Source organism: Physeter macrocephalus, chromosome 17 (assembly GCF_002837175.3).
Source record: "Physeter macrocephalus isolate SW-GA chromosome 17, ASM283717v5, whole genome shotgun sequence".
NCBI classification, from domain to species: Eukaryota; Metazoa; Chordata; class Mammalia; order Artiodactyla; family Physeteridae; genus Physeter; species Physeter macrocephalus.
In genome coordinates, this window is record NC_041230.1 from 44,303,601 (window position 1) to 44,318,455 (window position 14,855).

A 14,855-nucleotide genomic window follows, 5' to 3' on the forward strand; every position below is an offset into this window, starting at 1 on the left:
TGCCGCAACAAGAGAAAGCCCACACGCAGCAACGAAGACCCAATACAGCCAATAAATAAATAAATAAATAAATTTAAATAAATAAATAAAGAGGTACAAATACAGCCCTCTGAGATGGGTTTATGATGAGTATTATTTTTTTTAAATTAAAAAGAAGAGGAAGAGCACCAACACAGAAATAATTTACATATACATCATCCTCCAGGAGTAGGGCTGTCACCAATCCCACTTAGATTAATTAACAAGAAAGATATAAGCTATATTGACCCATTAAAAACTTTAAAAATTAATATAAACAGCACTTATTCAAAGTATGTGTCTAGATGTTAAGTACTGGGAATTGATACTTTTAGTTTTTTGCTTCAATTATAGAATTAAAAGGTGATTGCTTTTATCAATCACTTACACTCACACTTTCAATGATCAACATGTTTAGTTATAGGGAATTCCCTGGCAGTCCAATGGTTAGGACTTGGCACTTTCAGTGCCAGGGCTCGGGTTCAATCCCTGGTTGGGGAACTAAGATCCTGCAAGTCGCAGGGTGTGCCCTCTGCCCACCCCATAAAAAAAAAGGATAGTTATGTAATTCTTTTCCTTTTCTTATTTTATGCTCATTTTGACTGTACTTATTGAAATGTAATTTTACATCTGTCTGTTAAATCTTATTGTTAAAAATTTGAGCTTGGGGACTTCCCTGGTGGTCCAGTGGGTAAGACTTCACACTCCCAATGCAGGGGTCCTGGGTGCAATCCCTGGTCAGGGAACTAGATCCCACATGCATGCTGCCAACTAAGAAGTCCGCATGCCACAACTAAGAGCCAGCACGCCACAACAAAGATCCCACGAGCCACCAACTAAGAGCCGGCACACAGCCTAAATAAATAAATAAATAAATATTTTTAAAAAGGTTTGCGTTTGTATTTCTTCTTAATTTACTTTTCTAATAATTCCTATTTATTGTGTTTTACAAAATTATTGGTCTGCAACAGGTTGAAAATTTAAAATCAGGGTCCTTCACTACAGAGAATTTAGATAACAATCTGCATTAATGCCTAATCTACCAAATACGAGAGTTATATTGTGTCACAAAGGAGAAGATCCTTGTTCTTAGGAAACAGTGATGAAGTATTTAAGAGTGAAGCGTCATGATGTCTACAATTCTCAAACGGTTCAGCCAAAACAAAAAGCGAGAAATACGGAAACAGATGGTGGAGAGAGGGGCAAAACATTTACAAGTGGTGAATCAGTATGATAGGTATATGAGTGTTCACTGTAATACTATTCTTGCAACATTTTTGTAAGTGTAAAATTTTTCAGAAAAAAAATTGGGGGAGAAAAAAAGTAATACTAAAAGAGTGGAAATATGTATATCTATAACCGATTCACCGTGCTGTAGAGCAGAAAGCAACGCAACACTGTAAATCAACTCTACTCCAATAAAAAAATAAAATAAAAAATAAAAAAAGCCACCACCAACAAGAACAACAACAAATAATAACAATAATAAAAAGTGTTGCTTCACCTCATTTATAAAGCTAATAATGGGGCTTCCCTGGTGGCGCAGTGGTTGAGAATCCGCCTGCCGATGCAGGGGACACGGGTTCGTGCCCCGGTCTGGGAAGATCCCACATGCCGCGGAGCGGCTGGGCCCGTGAGCCACGGCCGCTGAGCCTGTGCGTCCGGAGCCTGCACTCCGCAACGGGAGAGGCCACAACAGTGAGAGGCCCGCATACCGGAAAAAAAACAAACAAACAAAAAAAACCAAACTAATAATGCCGGGACTTCCCTGGTGATTCAGCAGTTAAGACTCCGTGCTCCCAACGCAGGGGACCCGGGTTCGATCCCTGGACAGGGAACTAGATCCCGCATGCCGCAACTAAAGTTCCCACACACTGCAACCAAAGATCCCACACGCTGCAATGAATATCCCGCGTGCCACAACTAAGACCCAGCGCAGCCAAATAAATAAATAAATAAATAAATGTTAAAAACAAACAAACAAATAATGCCAAACTTTTTTCTAAGATATATTTTCACTAGATGAAATAATTGTTCGAAACTAGAAATTATTTTTAAGAGTATCAACTTTAGGGGAAATTATATTTACAGAGAGTAAACAAGTCTAATTAATTACTGTCAAGGAAAATAAATGTGACCATCTACAGAACTGTTGATTGGCAGGCACTTCATCTGTTCTTGTCCAGCTCTAAATTACAGATCTGCTGTTTTCATATTAAAATTTTAAATAAATGGGGAAGAAGAAATCCTGGGCATGTGGTTCTCATCTAGAACGGCCAAGAGTATTAAGCCTATAATGTTTTTCTAAACTAGTAACAAACCTATGAATCAATTTAAAACATAATATTAAGATGAAGAAATAATATCAGAATCAAATTTCTCTCCTAGTACTTTCAATTCTCACCTGATTTCAAAGGTTTCACTGGGGCTGATACATCAAAGTTAAGGGAAGTAATAAAGGGAGAAATAGCCAAAGTCACAAAGCACGGCATGAGTAAGTGAAACCAAACACTTAACTCTTACATTTTCTTGTTTCTGTTCAGCTAACCACTTCATAATGCCCTCAACTACATTGCCATATGTAAAAGAACCTTTCTCATATTCCCTGATAATCAATGGAACCACTGTTTTCCTTGAGTTCAAATATAAATCTTCCACAATATTAAGATGGGTTGGAAAGAGGACAGATGTCTAACACCATTTAGAAAGATGCTCCTTTTTAAAAGTACTAGTTTTGAAGTCTGTGAATGTCATCTTACCTGACTTCTTCACCAGCAAAATCAAACACCTTGGTGATTTTAACTTTTTCTGTTTCTTTAGGTTTCTCTAGCTCTTCTGCTTTGACCAACAATTTACTTGAACTTGTCTCTTCGGCCTCCTCTCCTCTCTACGAAAAAAGAAGTGTAATCAGTTTCATATAAGGATGAAAACTAAAAGATCCATCCAAACATGTTGTTTCCAGCTATCCTTAAATATTTCATCTCTAAACAGTTAAATGCTTATTGAAAATTTATTTAATTAGAAAGGCTCGTGTTTCCTACCATAAGGAATGCTTTGCTTTTCACTTAGTAGAGTTACTATTAAAAGGCATCTAGTCTGATTTCTGTTGTAAGCCTCAAATCTCAGTTTGTAAATTTAAAAAATCTATCTGGGGAACTTCCGGCATTTCTGGGGAAACATTCATCCCATTCATCTATTAACTTACTTTAACTTGTGTACGCGGAGGCACTTTTGATTTTGGTCCTACGTCATTGAGGAAGCTGGCCCATAGTTCATCTTCCTTCTTTTTCCTTGCATTCTCTGACTCAATGCCTTTTTCTGGCTCTGCAGCTGCATCTTCCTCCTCACTACTACTTCCTCCAGATTCCTCGTTGGCATCCTCCTCGTCCTCTTCTTCTAATGAGAGGCCACCTTGTTTTCTCTTCCTAATCACCAACAGTCACAAGGAAAAGGAAAGACAAGACAAACAGGCAAAATAATTTCAGTTATCCCTTCCTGAATTCCAAACATAACGTTGCAAATATCAGAATACTTTTAAATCTGGGGACTACTGGTTAACACGCCTGATAGGGGAAGCGGGAGAGGTACGCTGAGATTTTGTGGAAGAATAAAAGAACTGAGCTCTTACAGTTAGCATTTTCCCAAAGCATTTAGAATCAAAATACAGTGTTCTACTTCTAAGTTAGGACCAGCTGTTTTCACCAAGAAAATACCCAAAATCACCTCACAGAATCAATCTGTTCAGAAAGAGGGTTCTAATTACATACATATGCCCGGTATTTTTGACTTTTTAAAAGTCACTCCATTGGGGGAACAGAGATTGAAGAGAGCCTCAGATTTATTTGCACTGTTTTTTCCCAGAGTTCTGAGGGGGTGGGGAGTGGGGAATCCATGTTTCTTCCCACCTTCTGAAGATATGAAAGCTGGAATATACAAAAGCCAAGGATAAAAGAACTGGGTCCAAGACTTAAAAGAGTAAACTGCTTCTTAAGACTATTCTGGGGGATTTCCCTGGTGGTCCAGTGGGTAAGACTCCGCTCCCAATGCAGGGCACCCGGGTTGGATCCCTGGTCGGGGAACTAGATCCCACATGCATGCGGCGACTAAGAAGTCTGCATGCCGCGACTAAAGATGCCGCAACCAAGATCCCGCGTGCTGCAACTAAGACCTGGCGCAGCTTAAATAAGTAAATAAAATAAATAAATATTAAAAAAAAAAAAAAAAGACTATTCTGACTTCAAGTGAATCACCTAATACTCAAAATTCTCTTTCTACAATCTGCTTTTTGCTTTAATGTCCAGGAAGACAGAAACACCAATCAAAGAGAATAAAAGACTTGTATTGAAAGACTCCCTTTTTGAGTTAAATAACTTGTCAGAATTTTCATAATTTTTGGTGGGAGTGCAATTCAGTACCAGGCTTATAGAAGGTAATTTGTCTATACCTATAAAATTTTTTTTTTTTTTTTACTACATATAACCCCGGGTCAAACAATTCTACTTCTACAGATCTAATTTACAAATATACATGTGTACAAAGACACATAAGAAGAATATTCACTGCAGTCTTATTTGCTGTAGTAAAGATGAGGACAATCTAAAGGTCTCTCAATAAAGGAATGTTTAAATAAAGTAAGGTCTGTCCAGTAATGTAACACTATGCAGCCACTGAAAAGAAAAAGGTAGAGCTAAATATACTGCCATAGTATCAGCTCCAAGATGTGAAATAAGGAAAGTGAGAAATGATATGCAGAGTATGCTACTATTCTTTTTTTTTTTTTTTTTTTTAAAGAGTAGGGAATGTAGGGAATTCCCTGGCGGTCCAGTTGTTAGGACTTCCCATGCTTCCACTGCAGGGGGCATGGGTTCAATCCCTGGTCAGGGAAGTAAGATCCCGCGAGCCGCATGGCCGAAAAAAGAAAAAGTAGGAAATACATATATACATGATTGTACATACACAGAATTATCTCTGGTAACGTAATTATTCTGAGACAAAGCAACAAGGGCTAGAGATGGGGTACATATTTTTTGTAGCAATTGCTTTTTTCTTTTCTTTTGGCCAAACCACATAGCTTGTGGGATCTTAGTTCCCCGACCAGGGATTGAACCCAGGCCCTGGCATTGGAAAGGCAGAGTTCTAACCCCTGGACTGCCAGGGAATTCCCGGGTTTTCAATTTTAAACCAGGTGCACATATTACCTATTAACTTTTTAAAATTAAAGCTCAAAAAATTTTAAAGCTTGCCAGAGAATAAAAATTTAATCCTAAAATGTCACCAAATATTTCCCTCAGTGAGAAAAAGGTTAGAAACCCCGGCAGTAAGAAATCTATCATCAGACCAATCCCAGCAATCTGGAAGGTTATGATAACAGCCCCTGACTTCTAAGGGCCTTGAGGGCAGCATCACCTGGCCGGAATGCTCTGAGCCTTTCTTTTTCTCTCTTTGGTTTTCTGTGTCTGCTCTTCACCATCCACTTCATCTTCCTTCACTAATTCATTTACATCATCTTCACTATACTCTCCACCTGAAATCACATAACAGGGTGGTCAGACAGACAGGAATAAAGGTTTTCACATCAAGATGAGACATTTTCATTAAGAAAAAAATGTAGTATTTTCCTCTGTTCTTCACCAGACTAAAATAACATTTCCTGAGGGACGTCTTCCCTATTCCCGAAGACTAGGCTAAGTTCCCCTATTCTAGGCCTCCAGGGCAGTCCATATTTCCCTCCTTAACGCACCCCACTTATATTTAATGTTTGCAATTTCTGCTATGCTCCACACACCATGAGGACATGGATCCGCATGTCTTTAGAAGTATATGCTGAATGAATGAACAGAAACTGCAAACTCACTACTGTACTTTTCAAAAAAGAAACTCATGTTTCCACCTCATCGTGGGTATCTTTCAAAAGTAAGCAAAGGATACCTTGTCTTATCAATTAAAGAGGTTTAGAAAGAGGCTTAAAGACTTCAAGTTAGACATAGCAGGAAAAAACAAACACATCTGCTTCCCATCTTCAGACACTGACATTCTGGGGTCCCCAACAAAAGTGTTGCTTGGATGCCCAGTCTGACCACATTCTATGGGTACCAGTCAATAAATCCTGTACACACAGAGATTCAACCAGTTGTTTTTCTTTTTTACTTCACATAGCTTTTATTTGAAGCATAACACACCAAAAAGCACACAAACTAATAACGTACAGGTCAACGAAATTACGCAAAGTGAACACACTTGTATAATTAGACCCAGTTGAAGAAGCAGAACATGACCAGCATTGCAGAAGGCCCCTGTTCCAATCAATAGCCACCACCCACATCCCACAGGTAACCACTACCCTGAATTCTAACATCATAAATTAGTTTCATCTGTTTTTGAGCCTTAAACAGAAGCCTACAATATGTACCCTTGCGTCCAGCTTCTTTTACTCAACATTCTATTTGTAAGTCACCCAGTTGCTTCCATGTAGCTGTAGCTTATTCATTCTCATCCCTAATATTATTTCACTGTATGACTATACCACAATTTATTTATCCATTCCTCTGCTGATGGACATTTGGTTTGGGGCCATTACAAACAGGGCTGTTTTGAATGTTCCTGCACATCAAATTAGTTTTAAGGTATTTCACTCACAATGAACTAGGACCACCAAACAATGAGGAAAGCTCCCAATATCAAAGGTAAGACTGAAAACAAACAGAAAGGAATTAAGAGGAAACAAAATTAGAAAAAAAAAAAAACCTTTATAATTTATATCCTCAAAGAGACATCCACAAAACAAGAATAAGATGACTAAAAAATTTTCAGAAAATGAAAAAAATAATTATAAAACTCTTGAAAACTACAAATATGATAGCACAGATTAGGTAAAAAAAAGAGAACAAAGATAATGAGAATGAGCCAGCCCTGCTAAAATCTGGAGAATAAGCATTTGAGGGCATCGGAATAGTAAATATAAGGGTTCTAAAATGGAAGCAAATTTGGCATCTTAGACACCAAGTGGGAAGTGAAAGCGTTTCATGAAGAGACTGAACACACAAACGTAATTCTGCTTCCTCCTGAAACCGGAGTAAAATCACTACAACAAAAGGACTTTTAAAAGACAAACCCACAGTGGTGGGTACCCAGCTATACTGTATTTGTTTATACAAATAGAATATAAAAAGGCAAAATTACAAGGAAAAACAGAAAACTAATGAAAACCGCTATCTGTAAGGGTCAGGGCAGAAGACAGTGGGGTAAGCAGGGGCAACAGAAGCAAGAGTTCTCAGTGTTTATTGCTCCGCAGAATTCTGAAAATCCCTTAAATTGAACAAAGTTTAAATAAACAAACATAACCAAACTGATAACACAAGCCACAAAGAAAGGATTTACTCCAAGGAATTTATTTATTTATTTATTTTTTATGAATTTATTTATTTTATTTATTTATTTTTGGCTGTTGGGTCTTCGATGCTATGTGTGGGCTTTCCCTAGTTGCAGTGGGCGGGGGCTACTCTTCGTTGCGGTGCTCGGGCTTCTCATTGCGGTGGCTTCTCTTGTTGCAGAGCACGGGCTCTAGCCACGTGGGCTTCAATAGTTGCAGCATGCAGGCTCAGTAGTTGTGGCTCACAGGTTCTAGAGCACAGACTCAGTAGTTGTGGCACATGGGCTTAGTTGCTCTGTGGCATGTGGGATCTTCTCAGACCAGGGATCGAACCCGTGTCCCCTGAATTGGCAGGCGGATTCTCAACCACTGCGCCACCAGGGACGTCCCTCCAAGAGCTTTAGAAACAGTATTTTGACTGTTCATCCTTAGCAAGATGCACTCTAAAGACCAAAAAGTTCTATTCCTAGTAGTAACATTGGCGTTGGTATTTTGAAACTATTCCTTTTATTATAGGTAAAAGAAAGTTAAGTAGTTATACGAATCTTGTTAGGAATCCAGAACTTCAGAGTAAGAAATGACACACAATTATAAAACCAAAGAAATTAAGAAATTAAGTGAAAACAAATGTTAAAACTGAAATTAAAATTCAGAACTCTTAACTCTTTTTAAGATAAATATTTTCTAGCTCTGTTCACTTAAATGGCATAGAAGCAATGTCACTCTAGTAGCAATGAGCATTTCTTTAAAGTTCAGATTGTATTCTTTGATATGACTCAACACAAAAATGGCTCCCTGAAAAGGCCAGCTAAGTTCAGGTCTGAGGGAAGGAAAGCACAAGGTGAAATGGGGACATTTTGCTGTGCCAGAAAGCAAGGTAGTTATTTAAGAATGATGGGTCCCGTTAAAAGGATATAAGATCCAGCTTGAAAGAACTTTTAGTGGCCAAAAGTGATGACCTGACCATTAAAACGAATAACTGTTAGACTGAAATACACCGAATCGATAAAAAACTGTGACACCTTTATGATTTTTTTTTTTTTTTTTTTTTTTTTTTTTGCGATACGCGGGCCTCTCACTGTTGTGGTCTCTCCCATTGCGGAGCACAGGCTCCGGACGCGCAGGCTCAGCGGCCATGGCCCACGGGCCCAGGGGCCCAGCCACTCCACGGCATGTGGAATCTTCCCGGATCGGGACACGAACCCGCGTCCCCTGCCTCGGCAGGCAGACTCTCAACCACTGCGCCACCAGGGAAGTCCATGATATTTTTTCTAAAAAGACAGAAAAAATTATTTGTACCAGGGCTTCCCTGGTACACGGGTTCGAGCCCTGGACCGGGAAGATCCCACATGCCGTGGAGCAACTAAGCCCGTGCACCACAACTACTGAGCCTGCGTTCTAGACCCCACGAGCCACAACTACTGACCCACGTGCCACAACTACTGAAGCCCGTGCGGCTAGAGCCCGTGCTCCTCAACAAGAGAAGCCACTGCAATGAGAAGCCTGCACACCTCAGTGAAGAGTAGCCCCCACTGGACACAACTAGAGAAAGCCCATGCGCAGCAACGAAGACCCAACACAGCCAAAAATAAATTAATTAAATTAATTAATTTTAAAAAGTATTTGCACCATTCTAGGTTACTATTAAGATTACTCCCTATTTTGAAAACTGGAAGTTAAGGGAAATGAATTAAACATTTATCCTGCCCCACTGATGAGGAAAAGCTACACTTTCAGAAGAACATCAACCAATAAATGTAGAAGAACCACAAAATTAGAAAACCATCGCTCTCACACTCTAATGATAGTAGTAATTTAGGAAAGGATTATAAAGTAGTGTTAAAAAACAATTTAAGTTTTAACGATTAAGTATATTACCACATAGAGAGTTTCCAGTTCTAAGAGAAAAAATAATTACACAATAGAAGGATCAAACTCTCATCATTCTGATCCAGAAGTCACAACCATGGGAATTAACCAGGTATTTTGTGTTTTCTGATGTTATGCATTATGAAACACTCAAGTCGTCTATAATTTATTTTAGCTAAAATTATTTCATTTAAATCCACCAAGCGTTTAGATCTAACTTCCAATTTAACGAAAATTCAAGGGACGAAGGAACAACCTAATACCATGAGGGAGCAACCAGACGAAATCAGAAGGTGAGACATTCTGCAGGACAAGCCTGATCTCCTAAGCCAATCTAAGTCACAGAAACAGGAGTGTGCTAGATCAAAACAGATTTAAGGGATGGAACAACTGGATGATACATGTAGTCCTGAACTCAACGGTGATTTAAACAAAAAAGCTAAAGCCATTTTTGAGACAACAAGGAAAACTTGAATATGGTTTGTATATTAGATGAGCTGAAAGTTTACTGAAATGGACAGGGACAGAATGTTCACTGAAAAGAGCAGATTACAAAGTAACATGAAAAAACTATGATTCCAGGTTGGGGAAAAACACAAATAACTACACCTGGGTAAAGAAAAAAGATCAGAGTGGGTTTCACTAAGGGACCAATACTGATAATCTCTGGGTGGTAGGAATGGAATGATTCTGATTTTTTATGTTTAATTGCCTGCATTTTCTAATTTTCTACAAAGTTCATGCACTGCTTTTGTAATAATATATAGTTATTTTTCTTCATAAAAATGGGTGAATGTTGCAGACATTTCAGACAAAGAGATGCATATGGCTCTGGATCTTAAACATGAAAAAAGATGCTCAATCTCACTGATAAGAAAAAAGCAAATTTTCAATTACACAAACAACCACAAAAATCATGCAGTATAATGAAGAATGAATTTTACTGTGCATAAGTTAAAAGTAAAAAAAATTTAAAGCATTATTATTAGTCTTTGACAGGTAAGAAGTGGATTTATTTAGAGAGATACACTTTCCATAGGAAGAATGCGGACCATTTCTAAAGGCAAGAGCGGTCCCAGGGCATGGGGTCGTCTTGGAAAGTGAGAGCAGTCATGGGAGAAACACGCTCCACAGAGTGTGGGCCAGCTGAGAAGGGAAGAGGCCTTAAAGCATTAAGAATATCCACAGAGCAATAAGATACTGCACACATGAAACAAGAACATGATGCTATTTAAAATTTGTGAAAAAAACAAAAAAGTTATTCAAAATTTAAAATATCCAAGGGCCAGATCCAACACTGATACAAGAAAACAAAGCACATGCTGCCCAGTGGCTTCTGGAAGTTCCTGGTCCACTATGTCAGAGCTTGAAGTGCTGCTGATGGGCAATAAATCTTACGGTGCTGAGACTACTCCCAATATCTCCTCCAAGAACCCTAAAGTCACTGTGGAAAGAGCAGCCCACCTGGCCATCTGAGTCACCAATCCCAATGCCAGGCTGCACAGCAAAGAAAATGAACAGACAGCTCGTGTACACATTGCATTTGTGTTAATAAAAGCCATAAAACTCGGGGAAAAAAATGTAAAGAGAAAAAAAACTCAACAGAAGAGCTGGATGGTAAAATACTGAAATATTCCCATAAAGTGAAAAAGAAGTCAAAGGGTTAGAAAATAGAGAATAAAAATAGAGGAAGGGACTTTGCTGGTGGGCCAGTGGCTAAGACTCCCCACTCCCAATGCAGGGGGCCCAGGTTCGATCCCTGGTCAGGGAACTAGATCACACATGCCACAACTAAAGACTCCGCATGCTGCAACTGAAAAGATTCCACGTGCCACAACTAAAAGATCCCGCACCTGGAGACGAAGATCCCACGTGCTGTAGCTAAAACGTGGCGCAGCTAAATACATACATACATACATTCATACATACATAAATAAAATTTTTTTTAAGTTTATAAAAAAAAAAAAAGTACAGGAAAATAGAGCCAGTCCATAAGGTCTAACATAAGATTCAACACATAAATAATGATGATTCCAAAAAAATAAAATGGAGAAAACTGTCCCCCAGAAGTGACTTCCCTGGTGGCGCAGTGGTTGAGAATCCGCCTGCCAACGCAGGGGACACGGGTGCGATCCCTGGCCTGGGAAGATCCCACATGCCGTGGAGCAACTAAGCTGGGTGCCACAACTACTGAGCCTGCGCTCTAGAGCCCGCAAGTCACAACTACTGAGCCCATATGCCACAGCCACTGAAGCCTACGTGCTCTAGGGCCTGTGCTCCACAACAAAGAGTAGCACCTGCGAGGCAACAAAGACCCAACACAGCCAAAAAAAAAAAAAAAAAGTTCCAGAAGGCCCAGCAGAATGGATGAAAATAGACTCATACCAAGGGTATATCACTGTGAAATATCAGAAAATATCAGAAACAAAGAGACGATTCTATCAACTTCCAGAGACAAATTTTATATAAATGAGGAAAAATTACCGACAACAGACTTTTTAATAAAAACACTGGAAACTTAGAAAATAATGGAGGAATACCTTTAAAATTCAGATAGAAAATTATTATTATAGAATGCAGAATTACCATTATAGAACACAGAATTCTATACCAAATTAGTAATCATGCCTGAGGGTCAATATTTCACTATTTTTAGATAGTCGAGGTCTCAAAAAAAAAATGTTTCTAAAAAAATGCATCTTTCCTAAGAAGTTATTTGAGGATTTATTCTCATTCTGGTGGAACACACCAAAAAAGAAGACATCATGGGACCCAAGGAACAGGGAATCCAAGAGAAAATGGAGGTAAAAGGAACATCCAGAGTGGTGGTGATGATGGAAAATGTTAGATTTCAAAGTGGTAAAACCAAGACAAATTGGAGCAGGTCAGATGGCAAAGATGGACTTCAAAAAGTGAAAGATTATCTAATGAATCTAAATATCTTGGGAGATGATAGAGACAATTTTGAAAGTTCCGGATCAAATCAGTAGTAAGTACATAGACTAAGCAACAACAACAAAATGGCAATTACTAACTCCAGAGAAAACTAGTGCAGGAAAAGCAATAACTGTATATTCCACATGGTCAGGCCTGAACAAGATGTCCACAAAGTAATTACAAAAAAAGGAAACACTTAATACCAATCTAACCCAAATTAGACATAGGAACATTGGCAGGCTGGGGAGCTGGGGAGGGTCTGAAGGTGAAACGGTGAGACTAAAGAGGGTGTTAACGTAACACCCAACATGGATGGGTTAAGTCAACAGACAATGGAAGTACCAAATTTTAAAAGTAGAAAGCAGTTTCATAGGCTTCCCTGGTGGCGCAGTGGTTGAGAATCTGCCTGCCAATGCAGGGGACACGGGTTAGAGCCCTGATCTGGGAAGATCCCACATGCCGCGGAGCAACTAGACCCGTGAGCCACAACTACTGAGCCTGCGCTCCGCAACGAGAGGCCGCGCCGCGATAGTGAGAGGTCCGCGCATCACGATGAAGAGTGGCCCCCGCTTGCCGCAACTAGAGAAAGCCCTCGCACAGAAACGAAGACCGAACACAGCCAAAAAATAAATAATAAATAAATTTTTTACAAAAGAAAGCAGTTTCTTCTGGGGAGGATTGACAGGTATGAGAGGTGATGGAAACGGTTCAGTTTCGAAAATAAGCCTTTCAAAAATATTTGACTATTTTGAAACAGGCGCATGCATAACTCTGATTAAAATATAAACTAGTTTTCACATGATCATACTGGCCGATACCGAAAGACCAATGTTGGTGGACAAGAATGGAACCCAGGAAACCAACTGGGAGGCTATGGCGAGTCTTAGTGTTAATAGTAGTTCAGTAAGAGCGAGATTGGTGAGGAACTGATCAGAAATTAACCTTCTACGCAGACGCAAGCAGAACTTAATGATTGGTTAGACCAAAACAGTGAGAATAAGGACAATTCCCAAGGTTTTGTTTTGTTTTTAACCTGAGCTACTGTACGGGCAGATACTTCTATGAGATGGGGAAGCCTGCGGAAGGTGCAGGAGGGCGGAAGGGGTAGGTTTGGGTGACATTTACTTTGGCCCGGTTCGGTTTTAGAAGCCTATACAAAAAAACAAAAAATCAAAGGTCTGATCAGAGAGCAATGGGTATAGACGTTGCAAAGAGGCAAAGGGCATCATTATGTGAACTTTTTAACAACCAGATCCCTTTTGAGGACAGAAAGTGAAGAGACCTATCTGGAACGTGATGCTAGCTATCAATTCTCTGGGGACGGAAGGCCTGGCGATAAGACTGCCTTTCAGAAGATTTCAGGGCTGGTAAGGGTACGCGATGACCGACCACCGCCAGCTTCACCAGAGGCAGAGAGGAGTTCACGTGCCGGCTCCCGCGCTCCGAGAGGCGGCGGCGGCCGAAGGCAGGCCATGAGGAGCAGCTGCGCGAGACGTCCCGTGCACACTTCCTGGGCCACGGGGGCCGCACGGTGCGAGCAGGCGGGCGAGGGCGCGGGGCGGGGACACTTGAGACCCGCGCCACGCGGCCACTGGGCCACCGGGCCCACGCACGCTGGGCAAAGCGCACCTCACGTGAGGCGCGGGGCGGGGCAAGCCGCCTCTCGCCTCAGGTGGAATCGCTCACCGGATGGCACGTAGTCTTCGTCCTCCTCCGAGGTGGAGAAGTCTTCGGAATCGAATTCCTCCATGTCGCTGCCGCGCGGGGCGAACACAGTCGCAGCAGCTACCCCCAACGGCAAAGCTCTAGGGAGAAACCATAGATAGAGCTGCTGCAGGGGCGGCGGTAGCTGGGGCGGCCCCCGCAGCGTGTGCACAGGCGCAAAGAGTGCTACGTGATCCAAATGCGACACTTCCGGGCCAAAGCCTCGGGCTTGACGCTACTGTGGCGGTTGGCGGAACACGGGCTCCGTGCTGAAGCGGTGCATGCTGGAACTTGTAGTCTCCAGCGCTACCAGACGCTTTGATTTAGTAAATATGCTTAAACGAAATTTGTTTTGTCCACGGGAATACAGGTGACCTTCGTTATTCACAGGTTGGTATTTTTGTATTCGCTTACTTGTTAAAATTTACTGTCACCCCAAAAATCAATATTCGCGGTGCTTTCTGGGGTTATTCGCGGACATGCGCAGAGAGTGAAAATTTTGAGTCAGCCAGTGGTGGCTTGTACCGACGTTGGAGGCGTGATCCGCTATCTTGCTTCGGCTCTCGTACTCTAAATAAGTGTCGTCTTCGCAATCGGTTTAGTGCCGCGTTTTTTGCATTTTTTGTGCTTTTTGTTGGTGATTTTGCTGTTTAAAATGACCCCTGAGCGTAGTGCTGCGGTGCTGCCTAGTGTTCCTAAGCGCAAGAAGGCTGTGATGTGCCTTATGGAGAAAATACGTGTGTTAGATAAGCTTCGTTCAGGCATGAGTTGTAGTGCTGTTGGCCGTGAGTTCAACGTTAATGAGTCAACAATCCGGTACATCAAGAAAAAGGAAAAGGAAATTCGCCGATCTGTACGTGAGGCTGCTCCGGAAAGTGCTAAAGTGACATCTATAGTGCGTGAGGAAGCTATGGAAAAGATGGAAAAGCGGCTCAATTTGTGGATTCATGAGATGACA

The 14,855-nt window shown here is 40.8% G+C and overlaps 1 protein-coding gene across 13 annotated transcripts in view; it reads right to left on the reverse strand.

The window, feature by feature from the left end:
• CFDP1 (craniofacial development protein 1) overlaps nucleotides 1-14,347 on the reverse strand; it is a 157,586-nt gene extending 143,239 nt beyond the window's left edge. For all 13 annotated transcript variants that reach the window (XR_003676381.2, XR_003676380.2, XR_008615416.1 and 10 more), the window contains exons 1-4: nucleotides 13,880-14,347; nucleotides 5,425-5,542; nucleotides 3,224-3,443; nucleotides 2,778-2,905 (exon numbers count right to left, since the gene is read on the reverse strand). Coding sequence is in view for 7 of the 13 variants with exons in the window: in XM_028477418.2 (XP_028333219.1) it covers nucleotides 2,778-2,905; nucleotides 3,224-3,443; nucleotides 5,425-5,542; nucleotides 13,880-13,943 (530 nt within the window). In the remaining 6 variants the exon portion in view is untranslated. The remainder of the gene's footprint in view (nucleotides 1-2,777; nucleotides 2,906-3,223; nucleotides 3,444-5,424; nucleotides 5,543-13,879) is intronic.
• Between the last annotated feature and the right edge of the window lie 508 nt (nucleotides 14,348-14,855).